Source organism: Nyctibius grandis, chromosome 8 (assembly GCF_013368605.1).
Source record: "Nyctibius grandis isolate bNycGra1 chromosome 8, bNycGra1.pri, whole genome shotgun sequence".
In the NCBI taxonomy this organism is placed as follows: Eukaryota; Metazoa; Chordata; class Aves; order Nyctibiiformes; family Nyctibiidae; genus Nyctibius; species Nyctibius grandis.
This window is the reverse complement of record NC_090665.1, coordinates 48,476,515-48,492,762: the sequence shown is the minus strand read 5'-3', so window position 1 is coordinate 48,492,762 and position 16,248 is coordinate 48,476,515. Positions and strand designations below refer to the sequence as shown.

Sequence of the window (16,248 nt, the reverse complement as noted above, 5' to 3'; positions counted from 1 at the left end):
AGGGGGGACATGGGTGTGCCAGGGGGAGGGCAGGCCTGGGAATCGGGGCCGCCTGCGTCAATCCCGCTGGCACCCGGGCGCGGGCAGGGTGAGGCTCCTTTCTGCTGTCGGAGGAGTAAATATTTCCAGGCCCAAGACCGACAGGACGGACAGGGCTCGGCGTGGGAACGAGGAAGGTGATGCCGGTGACAAAGCTGCTTCGGTTGTGGGTTTTGGCCGGGCCAACAGGGCACGTGAGCTATGGGAACACGCATCAGCCAGGGGGAAAAAATGGAAAGTTTGGGCAAAAAGTTGGGTTCTGCCCTGCAAGGGGAGGGTGAGGGAGAGCGTGCCAGGGCCACGATGCCCTCTTTCATGCTGGGTGCCGCGGGGCTCGGCCGTGCCCAGGCAGGTCTGGACGTGGCAGGGAGATAATTGGGGATAAAGCTCCCAAAAAGGGGCCGTTTGCTCTGCAAACGCCGCGGCTGCCGAGCCGGGGCTCACCCCAAAGCCCCCCGCGCCCACCCTCGGGCTCCCCCCCCACACCACCCGCTCGCTGCAGCATCTCCGTGGGCACCCGCGCTGGCCTCGTGCTGTCCCCAGCGCCCCCCACATCCCTTCCTGGGGGGACTGTGGGACACAGACCCCCCCCCCAGCCGTGGGCACCCCTGTGTGTGCCCCGGTGGGGACCGGCTGTGCCCCCGCTGCAGCCCTGGCCCCATGGCGGGGGGGACGCGTGGGTGGTGGAAGGCAGATGCCACGTGGGTGACTGGAGGTGTGTGTCAGGTCTTGTCTGCCAGCGCACCCCTCCCAGCGCTGTTTCTCTGAGGTACCTATAGGGTGGGGGGTTATTTTTTTTTCCTCCAAGCTGCCTTATTTTGGGATTTTTCCACTTGGCAGAACGCGGCCCAGAGGGTTTAAGCTCTGAAAGGGAAAGGCCTGGTGCCAAAATCCTGCCTGCAGGGTCACCCAAGGACAACACCCCGCAGGGTGCTGTGCCCCCGCGCCCGGCTGTGTGTGTCTGCACCCCTGGCTGCGCCCCCGGCCCTGCTTCACCCCCCCCCCCACTCCCCAACACGGAATAGGGCACGTGCTGCCACGTGTTTGGCATGAGTGTCCCCTTGTTCCTGCAATGCCCCCCACCCCGTGCCATGCCCCAGTGCCCCCCAGTGCCACCCCTCCGTACCAGGCCCCATGCAATGCCCCCCCATGCAATGCCATGCCCCCCATGCCAGACCTGTGTGACCCCCCCCCATGCAATGCCACCCCATGCCAGACCCGTGACCCCCTCCCATGTAATGCCCCCCCGTGCAATGCCCCCCCATGCAATGCCATGCCCCCCATGCCAGACCTGTGTGACCCCCCCCATGCAATGCCACCCCATGCCAGACCCGTGACCCCCTCCCATGCAAGGCCCCCCATGCCACCCCCCCCATGCATTGCCATGCCCCCCCATGCCAGACCCGTGTGACCCCCTCCCATGCAATGTCCCCCCATGCCACCCCCCCGCGATGCCATGCCCCCCCCATGCCAAACCCGTGTGACCCCCCTCCCATGCAATACCTCCCATGCCACCCCCTCCATGCGATGCCCCCCCCCCCGTGCCATGCCCCCCATGCCAGACCCGTGTCAGCCCCTGCCATGCAATAACCCCTATGCCACCCCCCCATGCGATGCAATGCCCCCCCCATGCCAGACCCCTGTGTGACCCCCCCCATGCCACCCCCCCATGTGATGCCATGCCCCCCATGCCAAACCCGTGTGACCCCCCCCCATGCCACCCCCCCATGTGATGCCATGCCCCCCATGCCAAACCCGTGTGACCCCCTCCCATGCCACCCCCCCCATGCGATGCCATGCCCCCCCCACGCCAGACCCCCGTGCAGTGCCTCGCTCCATGCCAGACCCCCGTGCGATGCCCCCCCACGCCGTGCCCCCCCCCAGACCCCTGTGCGACCCCCCCCTGCCGCGTCCCCCCCAGACCCCTGTGCGATGCCCCCCCCTGCCGTGCCCGTGCCCCCCCCGCCCCGGCCCCACGGCTTGGCCCCGCCCCCTCCCCGCCCCTGCTCCTATTGGCCCCGCCCCGCCCCTGTCCCCGCCCCGTCCCCACCTATTGGCCCAGCCCCGCCCCTGGCCCCGCCCCGTCCCCGCCATTGGCCCCGCCCCGGCCCGGCCCCGCCCCCGCAGCCATGTCGGTGGCGGCGGCGCGCAGACGCCCGGCGGCCGGGGCCGAGGGGGGAGCCCCCGCGGGAGCCCCCGCGCCCGGCGATGCGGAGCGGGGCATGGCGGCGCCGGGCCGCTCGCTCTGCCTGCGGCTGCTGGCGGCGGCCTTCTACGGCCTCAGCTCCTTCCTCATCGTCGTCGTCAACAAGAGCGTCCTCACCACCTACGGGTAACGGCCGGCGCCGCGGGGGCCTTCGCACCCCGGCATGACCCCCCCCGTCCCCGGGGGCTCCCCTCACCGCAGCCCCCCGGCACGCACCCCTCCGCCGTGCCAGGCCCCGGGCACCGCTCCCTTGGGGGCATGGCCCCCCCCCCCGTCTGTGCGTGCACCCCCCCTTGGGTGCTGAGCACCAGCGGGCACCCCCCGCACCCCCCCTTGGGGCCGGGCACCCCTGTACACGCCCCCCCTGCCTTGGGGTCCCCTCCTTGGGGCTGGGCCCCCCCATGCACCCCCCCGGGAGCGCATAGCCCTGCCAGCCCCCCGCGGGTGCCCCCCCCCCCCGTTCCCGTGGGGACCCCCCGCACGGCTGGGCAGTGCCCCCCATGGGCTCCGCAGCTCTGGGGGGCCGCCGCTGTGCCCTCACCCCCCCGACGTGGGTGCCCCCGCTGATGCGTGCTCTCTGCCCCGCAGGTTCCCCTCCTCGCTGTGCGTGGGGCTGGGCCAGGTGAGTGCGGGGGGGGGTGTGTGTGTCCCCATTCCCCCCCCCCAACCCCCCCATGCGGGGGGCTGCCAGGGTGACCACCGCTCTCTCGCAGATGGTGGCCACGGTGGCGGTGCTCTGGGCGGGCAAGGCGCTGCGGGTGGTCAAGTTCCCCGACCTGGACAGGCACGTCCCCCGACGGGTGAGCCCCCCCCTCGCCCCCTCCCCGGGCTCCTCGCCCCCTCCCCGGGCTCCTCGCCCCCTCCCGGGGTGGGCTCAGCCCTGGGCACCGCGGGGTGCCCGGGCTCGTCGCCGCGGGAGCCCGCGGGCACGGAGCGGCTCCGGGCTGGGACACGTGCGTGTGCGAACGTAGGGTGGGAATAATTTAATTATCTCTTAATAAGCGGCGGGTGGTGCCCGGGCTCGCTCCGGGCACTCACCGGCGCCTTATCCCTCTCATCGTTTTCTAGACGTTTCCTCTACCTCTTCTCTATTTCGGGAACCAGATCACGGGACTGTTCAGCACCAAGAAACTGAAGTACGGACCGGGGGGTCCGGGGGGGGGGGGTGTCCGGTGGTCGCGGGGAGCCCTGCGGCTCTGCGGGGGGGTGGGTGACCCGGGGCCGGACGGTTCGTGCTCTGCCCACGCTGAAACTCGCCACGTGCGTGTTTCCCAACGCTCCCCCCCGGCAGTGGGGTGTGGGGGGGTGCGGGTCTGGCCCTCCCCACCACGGTGAGGGGCTGGGGCCGGCCCCGGGGTCCCCGCCCGGGCAGGGGCTGACGTAAGGGACACGTTTTCGGGTGTGGGAGGAATGGCGTTTCCGTGAGGACACTGGCCGGCTGCCCTGGCCTCCGGAGCCCCCCCCCCCGTCCCGGCTCTGGCCTTCGGCTCCCCCCCATCCCCATCCGTGTCCTCCGAAGCCCCCCCCCGGGTCCCCAGCCCTGTTCTCTGGAGCTCCATCCCCAGCCCTGTCCTCCGGAGCCCCCCTCCCATCCCCAGCCGTGTCCTCCGAAGTCCCCCCTGGTCCTCAGCCTTGTTGTCCGGCACCCTCCCCCCCCAGCCCTGTCCTCCAGAGCCCCCCCTGTCCCCATCCCCATCCCTGTCCTCCGGACTCCCCCCACCCCCTGTCCCCATCCCTGTCCTCCGGAGCCCCCCCCCGGGGTCCCCATCCCTGTCCTCCGGAGCCCCCCCCCGGGGTCCCCATCCCTGTCCTCCGGAGCCCCCCCCCCGGGTCCCCATCCCTGTCCTCCGGAGCCCCCCCCCCGGGGTCCCCATCCCTGTCCTCCGGAGCCCCCCCCCGGGGTCCCCATCCCTGTCCTCCGGAGTCCCCCCCCCGGGGTCCCCATCCCTGTCCTCCGGAGTCCCCCCCCCGGGGTCCCCATCCCTGTCCTCCGGAGTCCCCCCCCCGGGGTCCCCATCCCTGTCCTCCGGAGTCCCCCCCCCGGGGTCCCCATCCCTGTCCTCCGGAGTCCCCCCCCCGGGGTCCCCCTCCCTGTCCTCCGGTGTCCCCCCCCCGGGGTCCCCATCCCTGTCCTCCGGTGTCCCCCCCCCGGGGTCCCCATCCCTGTCCTCCGGAGCCCCCCCCCCGGGGTCCCCATCCCTGTCCTCCGGAGCCCCCCCCCGGGGTCCCCATCCCTGTCCTCCGGAGCCCCCCCCGCGTCCCCATCCCTGTCCTCCGGAGCCCCCCCCGGGGTCCCCATCCCTGTCCTCCGGAGCCCCCCCCACGTCCCCATCCCTGTTCTCTGGAGCTCCATCCCCAGCCCTGTCCTCCAGAGCCCCCCCCCGTCCCCATCCCCAGCCCTGTCCTCCGGCACCCCCCTTGTCCTCAGGTCCCCAGCCCTGTCCTCCAGAGCCCCCCCCCGTCCCCATCCCCTGCCCTGTCCTCCAGAGCCCCCCCCATCCCCATCCCTCTCCTCCAGAGCCCCCTTCCCAGCCCCGACCCGGGGCATCGCCCTGCAGCCCCCGCAGAGCCGCGCTGGGGCAGCGCCGGGGCAGGAGCAGCCCTTTCTCCCCCACCACTGACCCTCCCTCCCGCAGCCTGCCCATGTTCACCGTCCTGCGGAGGTTCTCCATCCTCTTTACGATGTTTGCCGAAGGATTCTTACTCAAGTGAGTCCCTGCGGGGTTAGGAGGGTCTGTGGTGCCAGGTGCGGGGAGGGTGGACGTGCCCTGGCTGCGCGGGGTGGCTTTGGGAGCAGAGGGCCAGTGCTCTGGCTGGTACCGGTGCCTCCACTTTCTCTCTCCCAGGAAGAAGTTCTCCTGGAGCATCCAGATGACAGTATTTGCCATGATCATGGGCGCCTTCGTGGCTGCCAGGTGAGCTTTGCTGTCCCCTCTCCCGGCTCCGACGGGTCCCCACACGTGCCAGCCGCCCAGGCTGAGGTGGGTCAGGCACCCCAAGGAGGGGGAGAGCCAACGCTGACTTTTTCCCCCCTCAGACACGCTCTCTAGTAGGAAAGAATGTTTTCCTGCCCCAAATCCCATCACTCCTCGTGTGATTAACTCCTTCTGACAATTCATTGGCTAAACAGGAGGTGGAAGAAAGCTTGTGAGTGTTACACTGCACTCTTAAACCTTTAATTTATGTTTTTTTTTTCCCTTTCTCAGTGCTGACTTGGCGTTCGATCTGGAAGGATATGTTTTTATCCTTGTTAACGATGCCTTAACGGCTGCAAACGGTGCCTACGTGAAACAGAAGCTGGATTCGAAGGTAGGATGGACCTTGGGCTTCTCTCCAGGCAGGGCAGGAAGCCATAAACCCACTGCAAGCTGGTCACCCAAGTCTGGTTTTTATAAAAAAATATATAAAAAAAAAAAAAAAAAGAAAAAATATATTAAAAAAAAAAAAAAAAAAAATATATAAAAAAAAAATAAAGAAAAAATATATAAAAAAAAAAAGAAAAAATATAAATAAAAAAAAAATAAAAAAAATATATAAAAAAAATAAAGAAAAAAATATATAAAAAAAATAAAGAAAAAATATATATAAAAAAAATAAAGAAAAAATATATATAAAAAAATAAAGAAAAAATATATATAAAAAAAATAAAGAAAAAATATATATAAAAAAAATAAAGAAAAAATATATAAAAAAAATAAAGAAAAAATATATAAAAAAAAAATATATAAAAAAAAAGAAAAAAATATAAAAAAAAATAAAGAAAAAATATATAAAAAAAAAGGAAAAAAATATATAAAAAAAATAAAGGAAAAAAATATATATTAAAAAAAATATATATAAAAAAAAGAAAAAATATATAAAAATATTAAAAAAATAAAATATATAAAAAAAAATATATATAAAAAATATGTGTGTGTATATATATATCTATATATATAAAAAAGAACCCCCACCAACTCTTCTGTCCCTGAGAATCCCACGTGGATTTACCCGCCAAGCCCCGTTTTTTGGTAACGATATGAATAATATGAATAATATATGAATACTACTCAGCTGTTTCTTATTTCTAGGAGCTGGGGAAATACGGGCTGCTCTACTACAATGCACTGTTCATGCTCCTGCCCACCCTGAGCATCGCCTACTTCACCGGGGATGCGCAGAAGGTAGGATAATAATAATAATAATAATATAATAATAATAATATAATGTGCTTTCCTGTAACTTCACCTTCTTAAAGAAAACGGGAAATACTTAAAATCTGCAATTGTGAAGTAGTTCGTTATCCCTAATTTGCAAATACGAACTACGTGGCGCTCGGGGAGGAGGTTGGGGCAGAGTAACCACCCCAAAACCCCCCAGGCTTTGCCCGTGGGTCTGACGTTGGGCTTCAAACCCGCAGAGTTGCTCCATTGAAGCGTTTTTGTAACGCTCGAGGAACGGGGAAGTTACGAGAGCGATGAGTGAAACCAAATATTATTTAAAACAAAGAAGTCGAGTGTTTTTAGGATAAATGGGCTTCGTCGAACCCCTTCCTGCCGGGGCCGTGGGTACGTTGGGTTGCTCCGGAGGTCGGTTTGCCCCGTCAGGGCACGATCCGATTTACATGCAGTTCCTATACTTGAAATTTATTTCTTCTTATTATTTCTTCTTATTATTTCTTCTTATTATTTCTTCTTATTATTTCTTCTTATTATTTCTTCTTATTATTTCTTCTTATTATTTCTTCTTATTATTTCTTCTTATTATTTCTTCTTATTATTTCTTCTTATTCTTATTACTTATCGTTAATTTTTATTATTTCGGTATTATTTTTGTTTATGTTATTATTTCTATTATTATTTATTATCACTTATTACTCATTATTATTAATTTTATTATCTTGGTATAAATAATTATGTTTATTAATTTTTATTATCACTTATTATTATTTTAGTATTATTATTATCACTTATTACTTATTAATTTTATTTTGGTATAAATAAATAATTATTTTAATTTTTATTATTATTTATTATCACCTATTATTAATTTTATTATTTTGATATTATTTTTATTAATTTTTATTATTACTTATTATCACTTATTAATTTTATTATTTTGGTATTATTTTTATTAATTTTTATTATTATTTCTATTATTATTATTTGTCTCTTAGTAGTACTCTTAGTAGTACTCTTAGTAGTACTCTTAGTAGTACTCTTAGTAGTACTCTTAGTAGTACTTATTATTTATTATTATTACCCCCGTGTCTGTGCAGCTCCACACTGCGTGTGCTCTCCCCTCACGCCTGCCCGGGCGGGCGTCCCCCTCCATGGGCAGGGAAGGTGGGTGCTGAGGTGTTGCTCCCCCAGCCCCCCGTGGGTGCCACCGCCCCTGGCAGCCCCCCTGTGCCCAGGCAGGGGCAGCCCAGAGGCTTTTTTCTCCTCGGGAGCTTCATGCCCTGGTGATCAGTGGCTGAACTAACGAGCTGCAATTAGCTGAAGGGAGCCCAGCGCCTGCCCTGCGCAGCGGCGACTCGCTGGGGTGTGTTGGGGATCAAGTGCTCATTTATAGGCAGGAGCTGGGGCAAAACATGGCTCTGTGCAGCCTCTGTTCAGCCTGCAGAGAAATCACCTCGTTTTTTTTTCTCCCCTGAATAAACTTCTTTTTCCCGGCCGAGCTCCTGGCAGCCGGCGGCAGACAAAGATGGGCTCTGTTGGGGCGGCCGCCAGGAGACTCCACGTTGGCAGCACGATGAAAAACCCTCTTGTGACGGGCGTGCAGCCGGCCGGGGAGGGGGGGCTGCGCCGTGGGGGGCTGTGCTGGGGACGGGGCACGTAGGAAACCTGCTGCCCTACTCTGCGTGTGTTACATCTTGGTGAGCTCTGGAGCTCCTCTGGTCTGGGCCCTCGAGCAGGTGGCCATGGGCCATGTCTGGGTGGGGGGACCCTCCTGCGTGTCAGGACGTGCCCATGGCACATGGTCCTGGCCCTGGGCACCACTGGGAAGAATCCCAGAATCACTGAGGTTGGAAGAGCCCTCTGGGATCATCGAGTCCAACCATTGCCCTGACACCACCATGGCAACTAGACCAGGGCACTAAGTGCCATGGCCAGGCTTTTCTTAAACCCCTCCAGAGATGGTGACTCCACCACCTCCCTGGGCAGCCCCTTCCAATGTCTGATGACCCTTGCTGAGAAGACCATGGCTCCATCCTCTCAGCACCCTCCCTGCAGGTGTTTATCCACGGGGGTGAGATCCCCTGAGCCTGCCCTGCTCACGCTGAGCAGCCCCAGCTCTCCCTGAGCAGCCCCAGCTCTCCCAGCCTCTCCTCACAGGGAAGATGCTCCAGGCCCTTCATCTTGGTGGCCCCTGGCTGGACTCTCCCCAGTCTGTCCGTGTCCCTCTCGCACTGGGGAGCCCAGCGCTGGACCCAGCACTCAGGGGTGGCCTCACCAGTGCTGAGCAGGGGAAGGACCCCCTCCTTTGACCCGCCAGCAGCCCAGCACCTTGTTCCCCTCTGCTCATGGGCCAGGACATCACACCAGGCCACGTTGTGTTTGGTTTTTTCCTGCTGTGACGTGAAAGCCAACATCAGGGGCTCGTTCATTGTCTTGCTGTCACTTACTGCATCTCCTCCTCCTCCTCCTCCTCCTCCTCTAAGGGTCGGGCTGTGTTTCTTGCAGGCACTGGAGTACCAGGGCTGGGCAGACACCTTCTTCGTGGTGCAGTTTACGCTGTCGTGTGTGATGGGGTAAGGCTGCACGGTGCCCCCCGAGGGCTGGGGTGCAGGGGGGTGTCTCTGGCCCAGAAGTTTGGGTGGCCTGAGCCGTTCTGGGGTAAAAAAAAAATAAATATGGAAATCTTTAGTGCTGACAGGGACAGCATTTCTGGGAGCTGTGGCTGATGGAGACGATTCCTACCCTGCTTCAGCGTGGGTTTAGCCATAAAGCAGGGGTGCAAACGCCACTGTGGAGGAGAGGGGGAGCGATGCAGAGATGCCCAGAGCGTGTCGTGACAGCGGCTCTTCCTCCTGCAGGTTCATCTTGATGTACTCCACGGTCCTTTGCACTCAGTATAACTCTGCTCTGACAACTACAATAGTTGGCTGCATTAAGGTGAGTGGTTTCCCTGCTCCCAGGGCTGCTGTTGGGCGAGTGTTGTAGCGTTCGCTGCTCGGCTTCAGCTGCTGGCACAGGGTCATTGAGCCCTTGGGACGTGCCTGGCACCGTGTCTCCAGCCCTGCGTGGCCAGAGTCCCAGCGCAGCTCCCCGCGGCCCGCCCGTGCCTGCGGGTTGTCGGCCAGTGCCAGGGCCTGCACGTGGGTCGGGGCAATCCCAAGCACAAATCCAGGCTGGGCGGAGAATGGATGGAGAGCAGCCCTGAGGAGAAGGACTTGGGGGTGATGGTTGACGAGAAGCTCACCATGAGCCGGCAACGTGCGCTGGCAGCCCAGAAAGTCACCTGTGTCCTGGGCTGCATCCCCAGCAGTGTGGCCAGCAGGGCGAGGGAGGGGATTCTGCCCCTCTGCTCCGCTCTTGTGAGACCCCCCCCTGCAGTGCTGCGTCCAGCTCTGGGGCCCCAACATCAGAAGGACACGGAGCTGTTGGAGCGAGTCCAGAGGAGGCCACGGAGATGCTCAGAGGGCTGGAGCTCCTCTGCTATGGGGACAGGCTGAGAGAGCTGGGGCTGTTCAGCCTGGAGAAGAGAAGGCTCTGGGGAGACCTTCTAGCACCTTCCAGTGCCTGAAGGGGCTACAGGAAAGCTGGAGAGGGGCTTTTTACAAGGGCAAGTAGTGACAGGATGAGGGGGAACGGTTTTAAACTGAAAGAGGGGAGATTGAGATGAGATCTTAGGAAGCAATTCTTTGCTGTGAGGGTGGTGAGACCCTGGCCCAGGTTGCCCAGAGAAGCTGTGGCTGCCCCCTCCCTGGCAGTGTTCAAGGGCAGGTTGGATGGGGCTGGGAGCAACCTGGTCTGGTGGAAGGTGTCACTACCTGTGGCAGGGGGTTGGAACTGGATGGTCTTTAAGGTCCCTTCCAACCCAAACCGTTCTGTGATCCCATGAACATCCTTGAGGCACCCACAGCCTCCCCACATCCCGCTTTCCCAGCAGCTCTGAAACCACCCGCTGAGCCCAGGATCGGCACCGCTCGCCTGGGTCACACTCTGCGAGCGTTGACACCCAGAGCACGCGCTTGTCTCGGGCTGTATGAAAACTTAAGCTCTTGCTGATAACTTGTCGTTCCCTTGCAGAATATTTTAATAACCTATATTGGGATGGTTTTTGGAGGAGACTATATTTTTACATGGACAAACTTCATTGGTCTAAATATCAGGTAAGAACCTTAGGCCTTTGCAGTTGTTATTTATCATTTGAAAGTGAAAAATTGCCATGAAAGTGAGACGGTTTGACTGGCTTGATGCTTCTTTCAAAAAATAATACCACCATGGAACTGGTATTGGTGCTGCAGGCGCGGTGCTGACCCGTGTCTTAGCACAGCTCTTGGAAAAGTCTCCCCTCTGCTCTGGGGTGTATTTGGTGGTGGTCACCATCTCTGGAGGGGTTTAAGAAAAGCCTGGACATGGCACTTAGTGCCCTGGTCTAGTTGCCATGGTGGTGTCAGGGCAATGGTTGGACTCAATGAGCCCAGAGGGCTCTTCCAACCTGGTTGATTCTGTCTCCTCCTCCTCCCCACCCCTCTTTTGCAGTATTGCTGGGAGCCTGGTGTACTCCTACATCACCTTCACGGAGGAGCAGATGAACAAGCAGTCCGAAGCTGGCATCAAGCTGGATATTAAAGGAAAAAGCTCCGTGTGAGCAGGGAACAGCGTTTTGGTGAAGCAACCGATTTCTGTCCGGCTGATGACGGGCAGAACGCGGGAAGGAACCCGGGGTCTGCCACGGAGTGATGGAGATGCTCTTAATTTGCACAGTATCTAAATTGCTGCCTCTACAAGTGATCGGGAAGGTAACTGGCTGCGCAGTGAGGGTCGCATCTCGTTGATTAAGGCTGATCGTTGAGGAATTAATGGGTTTCTAATCAGGCTGAGCTCTGGCACAAGCGGCGTACAGGTTGGCATCGCGAGGGCTGCGCCCGGAGCATCCTCGGCTGCAGCCAGGGATGGGTGCTGGGGCTGGCCCTGCTCCCTGCCTCCCCCAGCCCGGCACCGTGCTGCTGCGGGAGGGTCGGGCCGTGGTACCCGGCACGGATCGGGCCCCAGGAGGGAGGTAGGGAGGCTCAGACCCCCTTGTTGAGTGCTCTGTGCTCTCTGACCTGGTATTTGGTGGTGGTTTTGTTCTGTTAACCCGCTTTTAAAGCTGGGTTCACCCTTAGGTGCTGAGAGCCCTGCAAACACCCACCCCTCTCCCTCGCACCCCGAGGCTCAGGGATGCTCCTGATGGAGAGGGTTTTACCCACCACCACTGAGCTCAGGGCCGGCAGCCTCCCTCGAAACACCCTGCTGCAGCCCCAGCACTTCAGCTTCGGCCAAGCCCTGACCCCCAGCTGGTTTGTTTTTTTTAATCTAAGTTTTCTTTGGTTTGTGGCCTGTTAATAACGGGATTTTTAATATATGTCAGGCAGCAGAAACTGATTTTTAAAGGTTGTCTTACCCAGCACTTCTTTCTAGGTCTCTCTTTTGGTTTAAAAAAGAATTGTTTATAATTTTGATTCAAAGAAAATTTTGGTAAAACTATATATTTATGAAGTTTTGGTGTTTTTTTTTGTATACATTCCTTTAGTAACCAGGAAAATAGCTTCTATAGACGATATAACTTGTTTCTGGAAGATATTTCCTAAAGATGTGCCTGCTGTTTGGCGAAGCTGCCTTTATTGGAGTGTGTAACACTGATGGTTTTATACGTGAGCGAGAATTTCGCTGTGAGTGCCTGAGGTGCTGGGCAAGCCGTGACACGGGTCCGCTGGCCCCTGTGCCCACATCCCCTCCCGGGAGCCCCTTTTTGCCCTGTCGCTGTGCTGAGGCGTTCGCAGTCAGGATGTCTGTTCTGATGAAAAGTTTTGATTTTTTTTCTTTTGTTTTTAATCTACTGGTTAGATTGATTGTCCGAACGGTGAAGTATTTTTAAAGCTTGTTTTGTTTGTAACTGGGCACAGCTCGGTGCCAGGGTCTGGCTGGTATGGTGTACACTGGGGAAGCGGACAGAGTTCCTACAGCAGTATTTTCTATTCTTTTAATCGACTAAAGTTTTTCTATATAGAATCTATTTGCAAAAAATGATCATTTTTAGTGATGAAAAGGGCGACCTTTTAGTTGAATGTATGGCAGGCTTTCTGTGTCAGTCAGTGATGACAGCAAAAAAAAAAAAAGGATTTTATGTGCCTCTGTATTTTTGTACTGGCTTCAAATAAACCAATGCCCGTCCCGCCTCCTGCTCTCGCCTTCTCACAGAATTATCTAGGCTGGAAGAGACCTGGGATCATCGAGTCCAAGCAGCAAGAAAAGGCCAGAGGTGATGAAGTGACTGAGGCCAAATCAAAGAGTGGGGCAGCTGGGCTCCCCCAGCACCTCAGTTATCCCTTCTGGTGTCCTCTGGTACGTGTGGAGGGAGTGGGGAGGTCTCTTGGGTTTTCAGCTTTAAATATTGAGAAAGGGAAAATATCCAAATGGGAAAAAAAAACCAACTAAAAAACCACTAGTGCTTTGCTAGAATCAGTCCCCTTCCTCCTCCCCTGCCAGCCTGAGCTGTTAACCTGCGCCTTGGTGTGTTACATGGGGAAAGAAATGCTTCAAAGTTTAATCCAAAATACTGTTTTGATCAAGAAACTCAGGAATTTTTTTAGGCAAACAGTCTGGTTAAAAAAAAATATTTTAATAAGCTTTTTCAGAATTGCAGACGGGGAGCAGGGGGTAGGAGAAGGGCATTGCTAACAGTGCAAAATTACGTGTGGAAAATAACGTATAATCTAAATTCTGTGTGTGTGTGTAGTTGTTTTTTTTAATATCACATTTAATCCTTTAGAAAGCCCAGCAAGGATTTATGCTGTTGAACTGGATTCTTAAAGCACTTAGTGAGTCCAGGACCCCCAGCTCCAGCTGAGCCCATCCCAACGGCGCTTAAAGCCAGGCCCAAGTGTCCCACGCAAGCTTTGAGCTTTTCAAGGCAGTTTGGAGACACCTTCAAACACTTCTGGGCTCCAAACTGTCCTGAAAGCTTTTTAAATGAAACCAAAGGTACTATATTTCTAGAATTTTAAATAGCCTTTAGTAGTGCAATAACTTATCAAGTTATAGTGGCTGCATCTTGAAGAAAATGAACAGTATTATATAAAACACCAGCATAAACAAAATGTAAATTAAATATTCTTAAAGTCTAGCTGAGCATTACATAGGTGTTGATTATGGAATGTCAGGTCTCTTCTATATATCACCAAGAAAAAAAAGGTAAGATAAAAACCAAAGCAACATTCCTGAAAATATACACAGTGCTGTATTTCACACGCAAGCCTGAGACAATTTACTTATGAATTCTTGGAATTATTTCCAACTTGCAAACAAAAAATACATAAAAATAAAATTGAAACCAGGACTTTAGCTGCAAAGCCTCACTGAACACTGCACTGCCCTCAGTCTGAAACCGTCTCGAGACCGTCTGATGTAAGGCTGTGACACATGGGGGTTCTGTTAATAAACCCTGTTGTAAAGTTAACAGCAACCTCTTCCTAAAGCAATCAATTAATTAATTAACAAGCCTTGATGTGCCCCTCCAGGTAAGTTGCTGTCTCGTTCTAGGCAGGTTCCAACAGCTCATTCACAACCCTTCAGGGAGCAGCAGGTGAAGACACTCTGGTACCTCATCGTGGTGATGGAGCCAGGCTGGATCCAGAGGATTTGGCTCATTGATGAAGTCCAAGTACAAGCAGTCAAAGAAGAAAACAGACCCTTGGCAGTTGGGGTTTTTAGGTTGATACGTTGGTTTCAAACCGTTTACAACTGGAATCGTAAAGACTCATAAACTTTTAAGTAAAAATAACCAATTAAAATCAACAGCACTCCTGTAAGCCACAGGAGACAAGATTATAAATTACACAAATGAACAATTTTTCCTATTTTTAATACAGTAGAGGTGTAGCTGTGGCTTAAAAATAAATTACAACCTAAGACACTGTAATAACCTATTTCATGGCTGTCAACCCTACTGCTGCGAGGGGGGTGGTGAGCATTGTCCCCTGCACAGCCTATAAAGAATTTTCTCACACTTTACTCTTACAATAGTCCCCCATCCCTGCTCTCACTCCTGCCCCACGGGACTCTGTACGCTGGATGTAAAGGTGTGTTTCCAGCTGCACGTCCTGTTCAGCCACAATCACTTGGCCCTTCTCCTGTGCTCAGTGAAACATGGAAGATGACAGACTGAAAAATAAATCAATGGATAAGCTAACACCTGATCCTGGCAAACAAGGTTTAAGCGTTTGGCTGACTTGAAATTTATCTATCTGAGCTCAAAAATAAAATGAGAACGTGTATAATGGAAGCAAGAAAATTTGTGCAACGCAAGCATCATGCTTAGCAAATTTTTAGCATCACTATTTACCATAAAACAGAAGAAAAAATCATGTTTTCAAACTCAAATGACTTTTAACCATTCTTGATTTTGTTTACTAAGAAAGTAACATGTTGGTGACTAATAAGCATTTTTTTTTTAAGTCAATTGGTTTGGGTTTTTTTGGGTTTTTTTTAGAAAAGGCTTCAGCAAAATAAAATGAAGCTGACATTAGGCTCAGGATATCAATTCTCTCATAAAAGTTTACCAACTGTACAAGTTAAGAAAATTATACAAGCTTTTTGTTTTAAGAAAGGACAGTTCAATCAAGACATAAGTAATGTAAAAAAATCTTTCAAAGGCTACAAAGAAATCTGGAAAAATACAGAATGTATTTCTTTAGCCCAGATAAAGAATATGGAAAGACATCATTGATGTCAACAATTTTACATACACAAACCTGACCTGGTTTATTTATTTACCTTGTAAAACTTCTATATATATAAAAATAGTTGTGCTCATAACTTTCAGGATTCATAAGGGTTCCTTAACAATGGGATGACACTGTTCTCTCGCTAGCATGAGTGGAAGTCTCTGTGCCTGCTCCAGCGCGTGTCCTGGCATTCTGTATTTCATTTTAACTCCCTGCACGGTTTGAACCAGCCCCCTGCTTCAAATAGGATGGTTTGTTCACTTGTACAATGCTTAAATAGCCTATTACACACAGAAGGTTCTTTGATGTATTAGGCTGGGAGTATTTTTGCAGAAACTCGCTGATTTGTTTCTCAAATTATTTTTAAGAGCCTTAAGAGTTCCCAGAACTACAGTTGCCAGCTCTGAGAAATGGAATATTCTCCTACTGCTTTTCAGCAGCACTGAAAAAAAAAGAGCCAACTAGAAGGTATTAGGAAAAAAAAAAATCTCAGCAGATTTGTTTCACAGAACTGGATTTTGTAAGGTAACCCATCAACCCTGAAAATTTTAGACACCCAAAATCTACTCCAAGGAATAAATCAGCTCCTAGTATTCAGTCATCCAAAGTTTCTACTTCTTCAAGCTTCCCATGTGAGTTTGCTTCTTGGAAGAACTCTGAAGAACCTGGACTCTCTTTGCCATTGCTGTTAATTCTTCTTCTTTTTAGAGGTCTCTCATTTTTTTCTTCAAAATCATTTTCATTTCTTGAAGCAGAATGAGCAAGTTTTGGGTCAATGGAAAGGTTTTCAGTTTCATACCCATTTGTATCCAGATCCGTGTGAGGTGTTTTCTTGCCGCTGGTCGGTCCATTTACATGCAAGCCTTCCATTTTTGCTTCATCTTTATTTGGTATCATCTCAGCTGGCCCGTTAGCAGACAGCCCTGCGTTACAGACATACCATAAGAGAACAGAAGCATAAGCACTATCAGACCAACCTGTCATAGCTCAACAAAGCAGACGTCTAACCAGCCCCATTGAACTAAAAAGCCAATACCATTCTCCATATCCTCACTGTGTGATGAATGAGTGATTTATTTGCATACAA

General features: G+C 53.3%; 2 protein-coding genes across 8 annotated transcripts in view; one reads left to right on the top strand and one right to left on the bottom strand.

Annotated features, from left to right (window-relative positions):
• Positions 1-2,168: 2,168 nt before the first annotated feature.
• SLC35D1 (solute carrier family 35 member D1) lies at positions 2,169-14,696 on the top strand. 2 transcript variants are annotated; one of them, XR_011048645.1, is made up of 14 exons: positions 2,169-2,371; positions 2,834-2,867; positions 2,959-3,045; positions 3,314-3,381; positions 4,882-4,953; positions 5,092-5,160; positions 5,452-5,554; positions 6,316-6,408; positions 8,911-8,978; positions 9,264-9,342; positions 10,480-10,562; positions 10,936-11,195; positions 12,637-12,780; positions 13,978-14,696. XR_011048645.1 is itself a non-coding variant. In XM_068406425.1 (12 exons), the coding sequence occupies exons 1-12, from the start codon at positions 2,169-2,171 to the stop codon at positions 11,042-11,044; spliced, it is 1,068 nt and encodes a 355-aa protein (XP_068262526.1). In that variant the 3' UTR covers positions 11,045-12,613. The 2 variants fall into 2 exon arrangements, 1 of the variants encoding a protein (XP_068262526.1); XM_068406425.1 differs by lacking the exons at positions 12,637-12,780; positions 13,978-14,696 and having other exon boundaries at positions 10,936-12,613.
• A 121-nt stretch (positions 14,697-14,817) lies between these two features.
• MIER1 (MIER1 transcriptional regulator) overlaps positions 14,818-16,248 on the bottom strand; it is a 37,192-nt gene continuing 35,761 nt past the window's right edge. For all 6 annotated transcript variants that reach the window (XM_068406422.1, XM_068406424.1, XM_068406423.1 and 3 more), the window contains one exon: positions 14,818-16,084. In XM_068406422.1, the coding sequence (XP_068262523.1) occupies positions 15,756-16,084 (329 nt within the window). In that variant the 3' untranslated portion in view covers positions 14,818-15,755. The remainder of the gene's footprint in view (positions 16,085-16,248) is intronic.

Bases quoted from the DNA above. Each gene is read 5' to 3' on its own strand.
- SLC35D1 (XM_068406425.1), top strand. From the start codon at position 2,169: ATGTCGGTGGCGGCGGCGCGCAGACGCCCGGCGGCCGGGGCCGAGGGG. The intron at 3,046-3,313 runs GTGAGCCCCCCC...ATCGTTTTCTAG, and splicing joins ACAGGCACGTCCCCCGACGG to ACGTTTCCTCTACCTCTTCT. The intron at 3,382-4,881 runs GTACGGACCGGG...TCCCTCCCGCAG, and splicing joins TTCAGCACCAAGAAACTGAA to CCTGCCCATGTTCACCGTCC.